This window comes from Thalia democratica, chromosome 6 (genome assembly GCF_965202585.1).
Source record: "Thalia democratica chromosome 6, ktThaDemo2.hap1.1, whole genome shotgun sequence".
Lineage (NCBI taxonomy): Eukaryota > Metazoa > Chordata > Thaliacea > Salpida > Salpidae > Thalia > Thalia democratica.
In genome coordinates, this window is record NC_139170.1 from 32,851,575 (window position 1) to 32,866,209 (window position 14,635).

At 25.4% G+C, this 14,635-nt stretch overlaps 1 protein-coding gene across 1 annotated transcript; it reads right to left on the minus strand.

The window, feature by feature from the left end:
- Nucleotides 1-519: 519 nt before the first annotated feature.
- LOC145838599 (interleukin-1 receptor-associated kinase 1-binding protein 1-like) lies at nt 520-14,411 on the minus strand. Its single transcript, XM_082946217.1, has 5 exons — nt 14,274-14,411; nt 4,191-4,343; nt 2,023-2,111; nt 1,582-1,695; nt 520-917 (listed from the first exon to the last, which is right to left on the minus strand). The coding sequence occupies exons 1-5, from the start codon at nt 14,376-14,378 to the stop codon at nt 683-685; spliced, it is 696 nt and encodes a 231-aa protein (XP_082802343.1). The 5' UTR covers nt 14,379-14,411; the 3' UTR covers nt 520-682.
- Nucleotides 14,412-14,635: the final 224 nt, after the last annotated feature.

The following is a 14,635-nucleotide window of genomic DNA, read 5'->3' on the forward strand; positions in this document are numbered from 1 at the left end:
TTTGGGTTAAAATTCTTCAATGATTTAATAACAGCGTATTAAAGTGTTATAAAATATATACATGTAATTATATTATAAATTTCTGTATTCAAGATATCGAGAAAAAAATTAAATATATACGAAAATAGTTGTAACTTTTTAATAAACTCACAGTGGACGAACAATTAATAATAATAATAAACGATTGGTGATACTTTAGTAAAAAAATGTACTTAACAACTATCATAAAACAAAAATTTATAATTTTTTTGTTTGACTTGAGAAATCTATTATTTATTTAATGTTTTAGAAAAAAAATACAAAAACAAGTAAAATATTGTTTTTTAAACTACAATACAATTTTTTTTAACAAACAGTATATCATTTTATCGAGTTAAAATTAAGTGTAAAAAATACTGTTTACTCTTTAATCTTTAAAATCAAAATCTTTAAAAGTTAACAAATATTGATTTCTTTTTATTACACTTTTTTACTATTCAACACTAAGAAAATCAAAGTAATATTTGAAGAGACTGAAAGAATTAAAACAAATCTAACAATAAAATTCCTTTGAAAAAGTTAATTCTGGTTCGTACTAGCAAATTTTTATAAAAACACGAAAAAACACTGTCTTGACATCACGGACAAAAACAAAATAATCAACAGAACAAAAGTTTAAAATAAATCAAATTAAACAACATGTTTACTTCGTTTTGGACCGCAGCTCGAAGGTGGCGGTCACTTGCACTTTAACGTTCACGGTTGCCGTCCTGACCATCTTGGACACCTCGATGTTGTCGTCACCCTCCGCACCCGTCGTTTCTTCCACTTCGTTCTCGTGCACGTATATGGGGCGTCCCAGGCTGCTGCCCACCATCTTGCACAGCTCGAACGCTTTTTCCCTGGCGTTTGAGAAGGCGAGCAGGCACGCTTTCTTTCTGTTGGTTGGTGTTGAAGTTGGTGAAACAAAGCATTCTCAGAATGAAATTTTATTCAAGTTATAAGAGTTGTAATAAATAAATGTTAGCGTTAATTTATTCGTAATACAAATGTATTATATATTTTTTTGCTCATTGTGTGTCATATTTAAGTGGCTAAGGTGTTGATGTTTAAGTCAAACACAATAATAAAACAATAAAAAATACAACAATAATAATAGTAGTAAAAATAGTAAAAATAGCTTAACTTTAAAAAATATTTAACATTAAATAAACTTTACAAAAACATGGCTTTTAAAATTCAAATAAATCATTTTAATAGGATGGGAATACAATTAAACAAGGCAAGCATACATTACTTCAACTAAATAAACAAAAACTTTTAGTTAATGAATCTACACGTTGATCAAATTTGGACAACCAATACAATAGTGAAATTGAGTAAAAACGGGAGCGATTGAAGAAAGCGTTTTTAGTAAATACAAAATTAATTACCACTAATATGATGAAATTGTATAATTTATGTATCTCAAGATATTTTAAACAACAAAAACTCAACAAAAAACATTGTAATGAAACAAGCTTATCAAAAGATACCATTAACAAAAAAATCAATTAACACTAAAAAATAGGCTTAAAAAGAAAATGAAATGCGAAAAAAAACCTGTGTGATTCTAAAACTTGTTGGTTGTGTTTCAGCACAGGAGGCAGAACTTTTACTGAACTTTCTAGTTTTTCTACGAACAATGAACTTAACTTCATGCATTTCTGGAGTGAACTGTTGAATACAAAAACAGTTTACAAAAAGGTATAGGTTTTTTAAGTAAATTAGTAATTGTACTTAATTTTGAAAAAAAAGAGTTGATCGATAAATGTTGAAATATACTTAAATTTAGTTTGAAGAACAAAAAAGTTTACGGAATGACTGTATAAACAATGCTAAGTTTTAAAGTTTCGTCAATTAAAGTTTTTACTAAAAAACATACTTTTTTATTTGAAAAATAGTTCAAAAAGGTTAACATAAAATTATTTTTTCACTTAATTAGTTATTATAAAAAAACATACTACAAATTTTAAAGATATAATTAATTGAAACTTTACAAACTTGCAAAAAGTAGCATCAATTTGTGTTTCCATTTCATAAGATTTCTCACTAATTCTTTTCAAGTTTTCTGTAATAATAACATCTTCCTCCTATTGAAATAAATTTTAAAGTTTAAAACAGAGTTTTAAAGAATTCAAAAATATGATTATTAATTGATATTTTAAAAAATACTCTTGTAGTACAAAACTGAGGTGAAACTAAGTTTTTTTTTTCTAAAAAATGATAAATTATTAATTATCAATCTCCCTTGTGGATGGATTACTGTGTCCTATTTATTTGTTTTAAACTCTATAGTTAAAATAATCTTATACTACACTTGTGAAGTATTAAAAAGCCAAATTGATGTTAAGACAAAAATAGTTATTGTGAGTAAATACCAAAGTAATTTTTTAGTAACTTAATCTATTATTAATTCTTAAGGTGTGCATCATTAGTTGTGTGAAAAAAAATTGTGCACAAGTGTTTTAAATATAATTAATTGGCAATCAACATTGATTTTTCACAAATCTGTAGGATTTTTTAACATGTCGCTTATAATATTGCATTTAGACTTTTTTGTTGTTTTATAATATTAATTGTTGACAAATAATAAAAAGTATATTAAACTATAAACCATAAAAAGCTGTCTTAATTTTACACAACACAGTTATGAAGATATATTTGGTCTTTTTTAACATTTAAAACTATGTTTGTTGAAATAGAATCCATATACAGTAATAATGATTTACTTTAAGCTGACCAATTTTTATTTAATAATAGAAGACTACCCAATACACACAGGGTTGCCACTCGTTTTTTCAAAAAAATTTCTATGTTTTCAAAAGTACACATTTTCGGGTCTATTTTTAGTTTAAAGTTAAGTTTAAGGTAAGAAACTGTGTTTAATAGTATACAAACATTGAAAAGATACAGTAAAGCTAACTTTAAATATGTTTTTTAGTAAAAAAAAATTAGATGATGACAAAATTTTTTTATTTATATGATAGATTTTTTGAGTCAATCGAAATTTTATAATGTTGTGTTATGAACATGTTAAAATTCCAGGTTTTTCCAGGTTTTTTGCCTAAATTTTCAAATTCCAGGTTTCCAGGTAAAGTGGCAACCCTGTATACATACTTGTTATTATTAATAAATAAATAAATGACAAAAGGTTATTTAATTTTTTGTAGACTTTTTTATGATAGCAAGCATAATTGATGCCTTGCTTATAACATTTAAAATATACTTTGTTTCGAATATTACCTAGTTGCTTAATTAATAACTCACTTTCAATGACTTAAAAAAGTTCTTTTTTCACAATCGTTTATTTAACTCACTGATGAGCCCTCTGAGCAAAACTTAGTTTAATAAATAGGTTTTTAGTAAACAAATACTATAAGATAATCAGTTTTTATAAATAGATAAAAGTTGTAGTATGGAAAGTATAAAAGTCTTTTTTTTTTCAAAAAACATACAATAAATTAATGGCTAAAGCAGTTAATGTTTTTTTTTTAGTAAGGAGTTATTGTGTTGGTGCTAGAGCCTATAGAAAAAGTAGGAAATTTTGGCTCTTTAGTTATTTATTTATATAACTCAACATATACATAAGATTTCTTACTCTACTTTGTTTTATACTTATCACTTAATAAACGTTACAGCTCTGTATGTTCTTTTTTTAAATAAACTCAATACTTTTTAAAACATTGTTTTTTTCAGTTTTGGTCTTAAATTAAGGTCTTCTTTCTTGCTTGGTAAAAATATATTTTGTTTTAAAAAACTCTAGATTTACTGAGCCATTAAGACTTTGTTGTTAAACATTTAAAAAAAAAATTATATATTTAAAAATATTTTACTAAAACTGAGAACAGACTTAATTATTATTTCTTAGTCTTAGTCTTATTTATTATTTTATGATGAGAAAACTATTTCCTTAAACTAAGAATTTTTTTTTTAATAATTTACAAGTATTAAGAGAATAACTTTTAGTAAATTTATGACTTTTTGTGAACAAGAGAAAATTCCCTCCATATGACTATATGTCAAAAATTAAAATCCATGTAAAAGTAACTTATAGTTTACACTAACAGCTTCTAAATTGGTTATGAGTTATTTTTAGTTTTGTGAAATTCTGGCATCCTTCATAACTATAAATCTCTCATGTGAAAATGTTGATTAATAAATTTACTCACAGGGAGACCATTTTGTAGAAGTGTTTGTTTCACATACACAACTCTTCTTTCAACACTGGCCCTTGCATCGCTTGCTTTTTCTTTCAAACTGCTTAGCACAATAGAAAGTATGCATATGTCTGGTGGTACGCTAAATTCTGCTGAGCCTGTTACCTTGAACAAATATATACTTTGGTATTATGCTAACTGCTTTTTTAATAACTAATAAAATGATAACTCAACTTAAGATAAGTACTGATTGTTTGTGTTAATTTTAAAAAACTATATAATTTAATTTTTCTTAAAGATTATTTGTCAAAAAACATTTCAAAAAGAAAAAAATAGTTTGTAAATGTATAAAAACAACTTAGTCAGGACATAGCATCCAATGTTTTAGTTCTTTTTTAAGACACAGCAAGCTTTGAATGTTTTTGATAAAAATGTATGGTAAGCAATTCGTTCATTGTCAATATACTCAAAAACTGATAAATTTATTAAAAGCATGGCTTATTTTGGTAACAATTTCTAAAAAGCATTGATTTAAAACTGTATGGAGATAGAACTTTATAAAAATACTACTTTTTGGCCTAATTTATTTATTTCTTTCATATAGATTATAGTGAAATCACTTCAACTTTATTCTTACATCTCGAAAACTAATATATGGTTTAAAATTTGGTTATAAGTAACTAGATGGAGCTAAACTTAATCTACTATATAAGATCATACTTTAAATATTGCTATACTACCCTTCTTTAGCTTAAACAGTAAAGTACTTTCAATTTAAATATTTGCAAAGGATAAAATATCAAACTTTACTTTAGAGCTAATTTAACTAAGTATTTATTTTTAATTTGCTTAATTTATAAGCTCTCTGAATAGTATATGCAAAAATTAGATTAATTTTAATTAAAGAGAAATATTATTTTGTAGTATAAAAATCTTATCAAATAACGTACAATATTACATAAGCTATTGTAAGTTTTAATACTAAGCAATAACAAAGTAGTATCTTAGAAGGGATCAAAGATGGAGTTATTGATAAATTAAATCAAGCAAAAATTGCAAAATAATAAACTATTTCTTAACAAAAATTAACATTGGCTCTTAAATAAAAGCTTAAAGTGTGAACTATAGGCAGTTTGTACAAAATAGAAAAATTAAATCAATTTTTGATATAAAAATATTCAAAATTACAAGCTAGTGGTTTGTTTGTACAGAAATTAGGCAAGTCAAAATATACAGTAAACCAATTTATGCAGAACTTTTATTTATTGAACTAACAACTCTGCCAGTTAAACACAAAAAAAAATATGTTAGTTCAATAAAGAAAAGTACTGTGCTTTTATTTTTTGATATAAAATCATTTTTGTTAAAATTTTTTATACTGTAATGGAATACCAGTTTCACTGCTTTCGATAAATTGAACATCAAATATTATAAAACCAGTCAACCAGAAAGCAAGTTGATCTGAAGCAAGTTTACATTTTTCAGATATAGCTATATAAACCAGCCACAGTGTGATTGCAGTGACATTTTAGTCAAGACCTTTCATATGTAGTTCCAGAACTGAACTTTTTTGTTATCATGTTGCTTATTGTCAAGTTCTTTTTTAAATAATATTTATTACTCATAACTGACTTTTTGATTTTAATTTCAAGTAGTAAATTTATAATTTAACTATACATTTTTATAGTAAGTTCCTGTTGGGTAGGATTCTAATATGCACAAAGGGACACTATTGCACAGAGGGTCACATTTTTTGTTTTTAATAACTTTGAATAGTTATATATTTTTTTAAATTTTGAAATTTCAGTCTGACTTTAAAAGATTTTTAATTATTTTTTTTTCTTTTTGAAGGCTTTGGAAAATAAGCAATTATGTAGATTAATCTGACCTTTTTTTTCAATTTTGTCAAATTTTCTGACTATTCCTGACTTTATTATCAAAAACCCCATTTTTTTCCTGACTTTTTTTTATTTTTTAGTTTTTCCTGACTGTGTGGCAACCCTACCTAACCCTTACCCTTGGTCCATACCTGTTTTTTTTGTTTTTTTATTAGTTTAACTTTTTTTTACTTTTTATTTATTTTTAATCTCGTGCAAAAATGACCTTTTGTGCAAAAGAGTCCCTTTGAGCATATTTGACCCTTTGTGCAAAAGTGTCTTTGTGCATATTTGACCTGTTCCTCTTAAACTTAATTCTTGTAAAAGTTTTGACCATATAAAAAGTAATTTTTAAAGTATGATGTTCTTTATGTATTTGGTAGTGTTTGCAAATGTTCTTTAATACAATATGTTCATTCATGTCATGCCCAGTTTTGTAAAGAGTAGCCCTAAGTACTATTTAATATCATTATTAGTTAGGTTATTGTTATTATTTATTATGGGTTACAGTGTAGGTTTAGAATACACTATAACCTTATAATACAAATAGACGGATCAAAACTTTTCATTGTCAATTTACTTAGAAACTTAAAAACTCACTAAAAATATTTTGTTTTTATAATTTTAATTTTTAACTAATGTGGTCCTTTTAGAGTTTAGAAATTTTTTTTAAACAATTTCCAAAACAAAAATTATATGACCAAAATAATAAAAGTAATTTAGTTAGTTGTTTAAAAAAAATTTAATTCAAAGTTTATCAGTTCCTTCCTAAGATTTTTCTATAGTTTATAAAGATTAGACTGAGAAAGTTTTGGAATGATTGATTATAAATTTTAAGAGAATATAAATTTCAAGAAAAATAGTATTTATTTATCTTTTTATTTAGTTTTTCTACAAAGAACTTTAAAAAATCTAAAATACTTCAATAGAATTTACAATAATGACTTCAAATTTTTAACATGGTAGCTCAGTTGTTTATGCAATAATCAAGAATAAAATAATTATTTATCCCTTATTGCCTTATTATCAAACTTGTGAAACTAAATAAGTAAAATTAGGTCTGCAACAAGTTAAAAATAAACTAAAAAAAGGTATGTATACTACATTCAAACAATACAAAATATTAGTTTTAATTATAATAAAAAATTAGTTTGAATACGTAAGACATAGAAAGTTCTAAAAATAAAGTTTCATTGATTTTTCAAAAGTGTTTAAAAATTATTTTAAGTTTTTGAAATCATATCTTATGTTGAATTTATTTTAGAACAAATTAAAAAAGGTGTTTTCTAATAAACCTAAATTATTTAAGGGCATACTGGTAGGTAAACACCCTTTTTTGGTTTTTGATCTTATTTTATAAAGTTTTTACTAAGCTACAAGATGCTTTTTACAGATTTAAAAAATTCGAAATAATTTTTGAGATATAGCCGGTCAAAGTTGGAGGCAACAATAGGTTCCTTACGGGAGGCGCAAACTAAAACGGCAAATAACAAGAAATCACTAAAAATCTATCTTCTCCTATGTTTTTTGAGATAACTACCTCAAACTTTTAGGAAATGTTCCTTGCAATATTTAAAAAATTCTGTTGGAACAGAACTTTAAGAAATTAAAAAATTTAAATTTTATAACAAAAAAACAAAAAAAAAACTGTTTTTTTTGTTTATTTTTTATATAAAATTTTTATTTTTCATTTTTTTAAAAATTCCTTCCAACAGAATTTTCTAAATATATCAAGGAACATGTCCTGAAAATTTGAGGTAGTTATCTCAAAAAACGTAGGAGAAGATACATTTTTAGTGAAATAGTCTATTTTTGCCGTTTTAGTTTGCGCCTCCCAGCGCTAACTTAAATAAAAAGGAACTTATTGTTGACTCCAATATTGACCAGCTATATCTAAAAAAATATTTTGATTTTTTTAAATCTGTAAAAAGCATTTGTAGCTTAGTAAAAGCTATATAAAATAAGATCAAAAACCAAAAAAGGGTGTTTACCCCCCTATGCCCTTAAAATATACAGTAGTTAAATCAACTTCTTCAAAGTACTTCTCATATCATTCTTCAAAAGCTTTCATATTGAATTAAAAAAAAGCAATAAAACTTAGTTAAATTATTAAAACTGTGTTACTAATAATATTCTTTAAGGATTAAAAAAACTAAATGCATAATCACAAAACCAAGCATTTAATAAATCTTTAAGAATTATCTTGAGCAAAAGTATGAGAAAGAGAATAAGACAGATGTGCTGTTTAGTTTAAATTTAAATTGGTTAATAAAAAACTAGTGATGTACCGGACTCACTATCCGGGTCCGGGTCCGGCCGGATACTGCCATTTTTGTCTGATATCCGGATCCGGCCGGATTCTAATTTGAAAAAAAAGTCCGGATCCGGTTCCGGCCGGATTTTAATTTGAAAAAAAAGTCCGGATCCGGGTCCGGCCGGACCCAAAATTGTGGGTCCGGTACATCACTATAAAAAACATAGTTTTTTGTTATTATAGAATGAAAATTTAATATAAGTTATATAATAAAGCTATTAATTCAACTTAAAGTTTTCCAACATTGTATATTAACTATACATTAGTAGGCTTAAGGCTGTGTATCATATGAGTGAAGTTTTTACTTAAAAAGTTACCCACTACACAAGGGTGGTCTTTCCTCAGCCTAATGATGATTATTTTCACAATCAATTTTTTCACAGTTTGATCTTAATTTGTTGTGTTTTAGTTAAGGGCATAGACTGTAATGTTATAATAAATAATAATAAATAATATCGTTATTTTTAGCAAAAAAAAGTTGGACCCCCTCCTCCTATGCCCTTAAGGTACAGGTTGCTTTTAAGAGATTTAAAAAATACAAAATAATTTTTGAAATAAAGCAGGTCAAAATAGAAGGTAACAATAGGTTCCTTATTGGAGGTGCAAACTAAAACAGCAAAAAAAGACTATTACATTTAAAATACATCTCCTCCTATGGTTTTTGAGATAACTACATCAAACTTTCAGGAAATGTTCCTTGCAATGTTTAATAAAAAGTGTTATTTTTTTGACATAAAATTTTAATTTTTAATACTTTAAAATAACTTTTCAACAGAATTTTTTAAATATTGCAAGGAACATTATCTGAAAGTTTGAAACAATTATCTCAAAAAATGTAGGGGGAAATATATTTTTAGTGATTTCTAGTTATGGCCATAGGGGGGTCCAACATTTTTTTTTTTACAAAAATTAACTTTGGCTTTTATATGAAAGCTTTAAGTACAAACCACAAGCCTGTTTTTATAGAATTCAAAAATATCATTTAACTTTGAGATATTGTAACTTTAATACAAAGTTTCAGATACAGATACAAATATATGGACTGCAAATTTTTCAAGGTCAATTTTCTTGGAAATTTAAAAATTCACTAAAAATCTATCTTTCATTTTTCAAGCAATTTTATTTAAATTTTCATGAAATTTTCCTTATAATATAAGGAAAAAATGTTACTTTAGAATTTTAATGATGTAAAACAAAAAAATTATCACAAAAACTAAAAAAAAAGTGTTTTTTTCAATAAAAAATTATTTTTACAATTTTTTTCAATTCCAAAGTAATGTTTTTTTGTTATTGTATAAAGATTAGACTGTGAAAGATTGAAGAAGACTGCTTGAAAAATGTAGGAGGAGATAGATTTTTAATAAAATAGTCTTTTTTTGCTATTTTAGTTTTACCTTTCCATAGGAAACCTATTATGCAGCCCGACTTTGACTAGTCATATCTCAAAAAATAGTTTCAATTTTTTAAAAAGATAAAAAGCATTTTCATGCTTAGAAAAAAACTCTATAAAATAAGATCAACTTGTAAAAAACATGGTTTACCCCCCTCCCACCCATGGCCTTAAACATTTTAGTTTTCACCTCCCATAAGGTACCTATAATAAAGGTCTTAGTTTAAGTCCTTAGGTCTTAAACAACAACTCTATCACAAAAATGATGACATTGACCTACTATATCTCAAAATCTATTTTGAATTTTTTAAGTTTTAAAAAAAGCAGCTTGTAAGTAAGTAAAATTGTAAAGAATAAGATCTACCTCCTTTTCCACTATACCCCTTAATGGTGTGCTTGATGTGCATGGTAATTTTGTTAATGAACCAAAATAAACTGGTAATGTAATGAACAAAATTTTGTGTCTATTCCTGTTTATTTAATAAAAAAAGTATACATGAATGCATATAACTATAATAATTTTCTTTGGGTTCTTAGAAAAAATGGTTTTGTACTTAAGGATATATCATTAATTATTGTCTCAGGCAATGTTATCATTATTGTGATAGAGTTGTTGTTTAAGACCTAAGGACTTAAACTAAGACCTTTATTATTCAGTAAAAACCACATGTAAATTTATTAGTGGCTTAAATATAAAAAGTACTATTAAAACAATATTTAAGGCCATAGGGGGGTCCAACATTTTTTTTTTTACAAAAATTAACTTTGGCTTTTATATGAAAGCTTAAGTACAAACTACAAGCCTGTTTTTATAGAATTCAAAAATATCATTTAACTTTGAGATATTGTAACTTTAATACAAAGTTTCAGATACAGATACAAATATATGGACTGCAAATTTTTCAAGGTCAATTTTCTTGGAAATTTAAAAATTCACTAAAAATCTATCTTTCATTTTTCAAGCAATTTTATTTAAATTTTCATGAAATTTTCCTTATAATATAAGGAAAAAATGTTACTTTAGAATTTTAATGATGTAAAACAAAAAAATTATCACAAAAACTAAAAAAAAAGTGTTTTTTTCAATAAAAAATTATTTTTACAATTTTTTTCAATTCCAAAGTAATGTTTTTTTGTTATTGTATAAAGATTAGACTGTGAAAGATTGAAGAAGACTGCTTGAAAAATGTAGGAGGAGATAGATTTTTAATAAAATAGTCTTTTTTTGCTATTTTAGTTTTACCTTTCCATAGGAAACCTATTATGCAGCCCGACTTTGACTAGTCATATCTCAAAAAATAGTTTCAATTTTTTAAAAAGATAAAAAGCATTTTCATGCTTAGAAAAAAACTCTATAAAATAAGATCAACTTGTAAAAAACATGGTTTACCCCCCTCCCACCCATGGCCTTAAACATTTTAGTTTTCACCTCCCATAAGGTACCTATAATAAAGGTCTTAGTTTAAGTCCTTAGGTCTTAAACAACAACTCTATCACAAAAATGATGACATTGACCTACTATATCTCAAAATCTATTTTGAATTTTTTAAGTTTTAAAAAAAGCAGCTTGTAAGTAAGTAAAATTGTAAAGAATAAGATCTACCTCCTTTTCCACTATACCCCTTAATGGTGTGCTTGATGTGCATGGTAATTTTGTTAATGAACCAAAATAAACTGGTAATGTAATGAACAAAATTTTGTGTCTATTCCTGTTTATTTAATAAAAAAAGTATACATGAATGCATATAACTATAATAATTTTCTTTGGGTTCTTAGAAAAAATGGTTTTGTACTTAAGGATATATCATTAATTATTGTCTCAGGCAATGTTATCATTATTGTGATAGAGTTGTTGTTTAAGACCTAAGGACTTAAACTAAGACCTTTATTATTCAGTAAAAACCACATGTAAATTTATTAGTGGCTTAAATATAAAAAGTACTATTAAAACAATATTTAAGGCCATAGGGGGTCCAACATTTTTTTTATTACAAAATTTAACTATGGCTTTTATATGAAAGCTTGAAATACAAACTACAAGCCTGTTTTTATAGAATTCAAAATATCATTTAACTTTTGAAATATTTTATTTTTTGTATAAAGTTTCCAATACAAACATTTAGACTGCAAATTTTTCAAGGTTAATTTTCTCCAAAATTAAAAAAATTACTAAAAATCTATCTCCTCCTTCATTTTACAAGCAATCTTTTTCAAATTTCCGGAAATGTTCCTTATATTATAGGAAAAAACGTAACTTTACAATTTCAATAAAGTAAAACAATATAAATTTTATTACAAAAACAAAATAAAAAAAGTGTTTATTTTTCATAATTTTTTTTTTTTCATTTTTTTTTTTAATTCCAAAGTAACGTTTTTTTGTTATTGTATAAAGATTAGACTGTGAAAGTTTGAAGAAGATTGCTTGAAAAATGTAGGAGGAGAGAGGTTTTTAATTAAATAGTCTTTTTTTTGCTGTTTTAATTTCCCCTTTCCATAGGGAACCTATTATGCGACCCGACTTTGACTACTCATATCTGAAAAAATAATTTGAATTTTTTAAAACAATAAAAATCATCTACAACCCTAGAAAAAACTCTTTAAAATAAGATCAACTTGTAAAAAACCATGGTTTACCCCCTTATGGCCTTAATTGTTTTAGAGTTTCTTAATGTTTTATAGTTGTCACATTAGTTACATTTTTAAAAGTATTGTTGATTTAAACTTAAATTGTTCCTAACTTTTATTATTTACAAAAGTAACTAATACTTCTCAAATAGAACTTTTATAACAGTGTTTTGTGGTTCTTTATATAAAAGATACATTGTTGAAACTGTCTTGTCTGATTTATATAAAGTAGACTAAAACAACATGTAGTAACTATAAGGTTATAATTGAATTAGGTAGATTAAGTATTAATCAATAAATTAAGTGTACCTACATCCATACCTTACAAGAGATTTAATTTGAAAGTTAGTATGTCAATAGAGAATACAAGAGAATTTAAGGTTGACCACAGTTACTTTTTTCTAGTAATATGGTTTAAAAACAAAATAATAATCATTTAAATTAAAACTTTTGTATTTGAAAGACCTAGAACAGGGCATTAACTCCTTAAGGTATTTAAGTCTTAAGTTGTAGATTAATGGTACAGAAAATAGCAAAAACTTACAACATGATGAGTTTAAATACAGTAACAAAAAAGTTTATTTGAGCCAGTATACTGAGTAAATTTTGTATGAATCTGTGTTTTGTGTTGCATGATGATACTGTATTTATCTTAGTATAAATTTTTGTATATATTTATTCTAAGATTTGATAAGCTTCTTTTAGATTTATGATAAATAAAACTAAATTTTATTTGAACATAAATAAAAATGGTAAGAACCATTAAAAAAATCAGTCACAGTCTTTTACAACCACTTAGAATAGATCTTTCGTTTATTAAAAAACAAACATTTTCAATTCTTATTCAAATAGAATAAGAATTAAGATTCTATTTGAATAAGAATTGAAAATGTTTGTTTTTTAATAAACGAAAGATCTATTCTAAATGGTTGTAAAAGACTGTGACTGATTTTTTTAATGGTTCTTACCATTTTTATTTATGTTTATCTAAAATTCAATCCTGTCCAGTCTTTAAAATTAAAAGAGGAAGACTACCTTCATCCCATTTTAATTTCTAAATTTTATTTGTGTTCGCCATGGGTTTTGACCTTACAACATTAACCCAGAGAGTTTTTAAGGCCGTCATTAGGATTGGAACCCTATGCCATCAGATCACACAAATGAGTGGGTTTCTTAGTAAATAAAAGGTTTTTAATGCATTTTTTTCAACTTTGTTTTAGATTAAATTTTAATTAAAGGGCATAGGGAGGGTATTTACTTTTTCACAATTTGGTCTTATTTTGTGGTGTTTTAACTAAAATACAAGTTGATTTATACAGATTTTAAAAATTTCAATTAATTTTTGAGATGTAGCTGGTGTATGCCTAAGAGTACAATAGGTTTCTTCTGGGAGGCACAAACTAAAAAGGCAAGAAAGACTATTTAACTAAAATTTTATCTCCTCATATGTTTTTTGAGTAAATTACTTCAAAATTTTAGAAAATGTTCCTTACAACTATGAAAATTCTATAGTAATGAAAATAAATAATAAATAAATAAAAGTTTTTCAATATAAATAAACATTTTTTTTGTTTTAATTTTTTTTTTTAATCTTATTGGGACAGAACTATTGTATATGTGTCAACCACTGAGTTTCAATCTTGCAATGTTCAACTCAGAGAGTTTTCACAGCAGTCATTAGGACCCTTATGTCATCAGGTCACATTTCTTCAAATAGAATAAGAATTTTTATAGTACAACAAGAAAGAAGTGATTATATTTATTGTCTTAGGATCTGGTGTAGAAAAAAACCTTTCGTTTATTGAGTTGTACACCAGTTCGGTATAATTAAATGTCTTGTCCAAGATTAAAATAAATATTTAAGTGTTTAAATTTCATATAACTATTACCTCAACTTTTCTTTTTTGATTTTCACAAATTTCTTCTCCGTTTGGTAAAACTCTAGGTGCTAAACTTGCAAAAACGTGGGTTGGTTTCATTTTTAGCTGTGACATTATAGTTAGCAAATTCTCTTATATTTTAATAACTTATTTTGAAAATCAACAGCATTTAGCATGTTGTCTTTATTGTTAGGCAGCTGTTGAAAATGGACAAATTACAAAAAAGAATATGTCAAGGAATCATTAAGACTTAATATTGACAAACATAATAAAAAGTTTGTAAACATCATTATTTACAGTAATTTTAAAAATATCAATTACAAATTACTTCAGCAAAAAAGAAATTATAGTTTTTAATTCTAATTAAATAT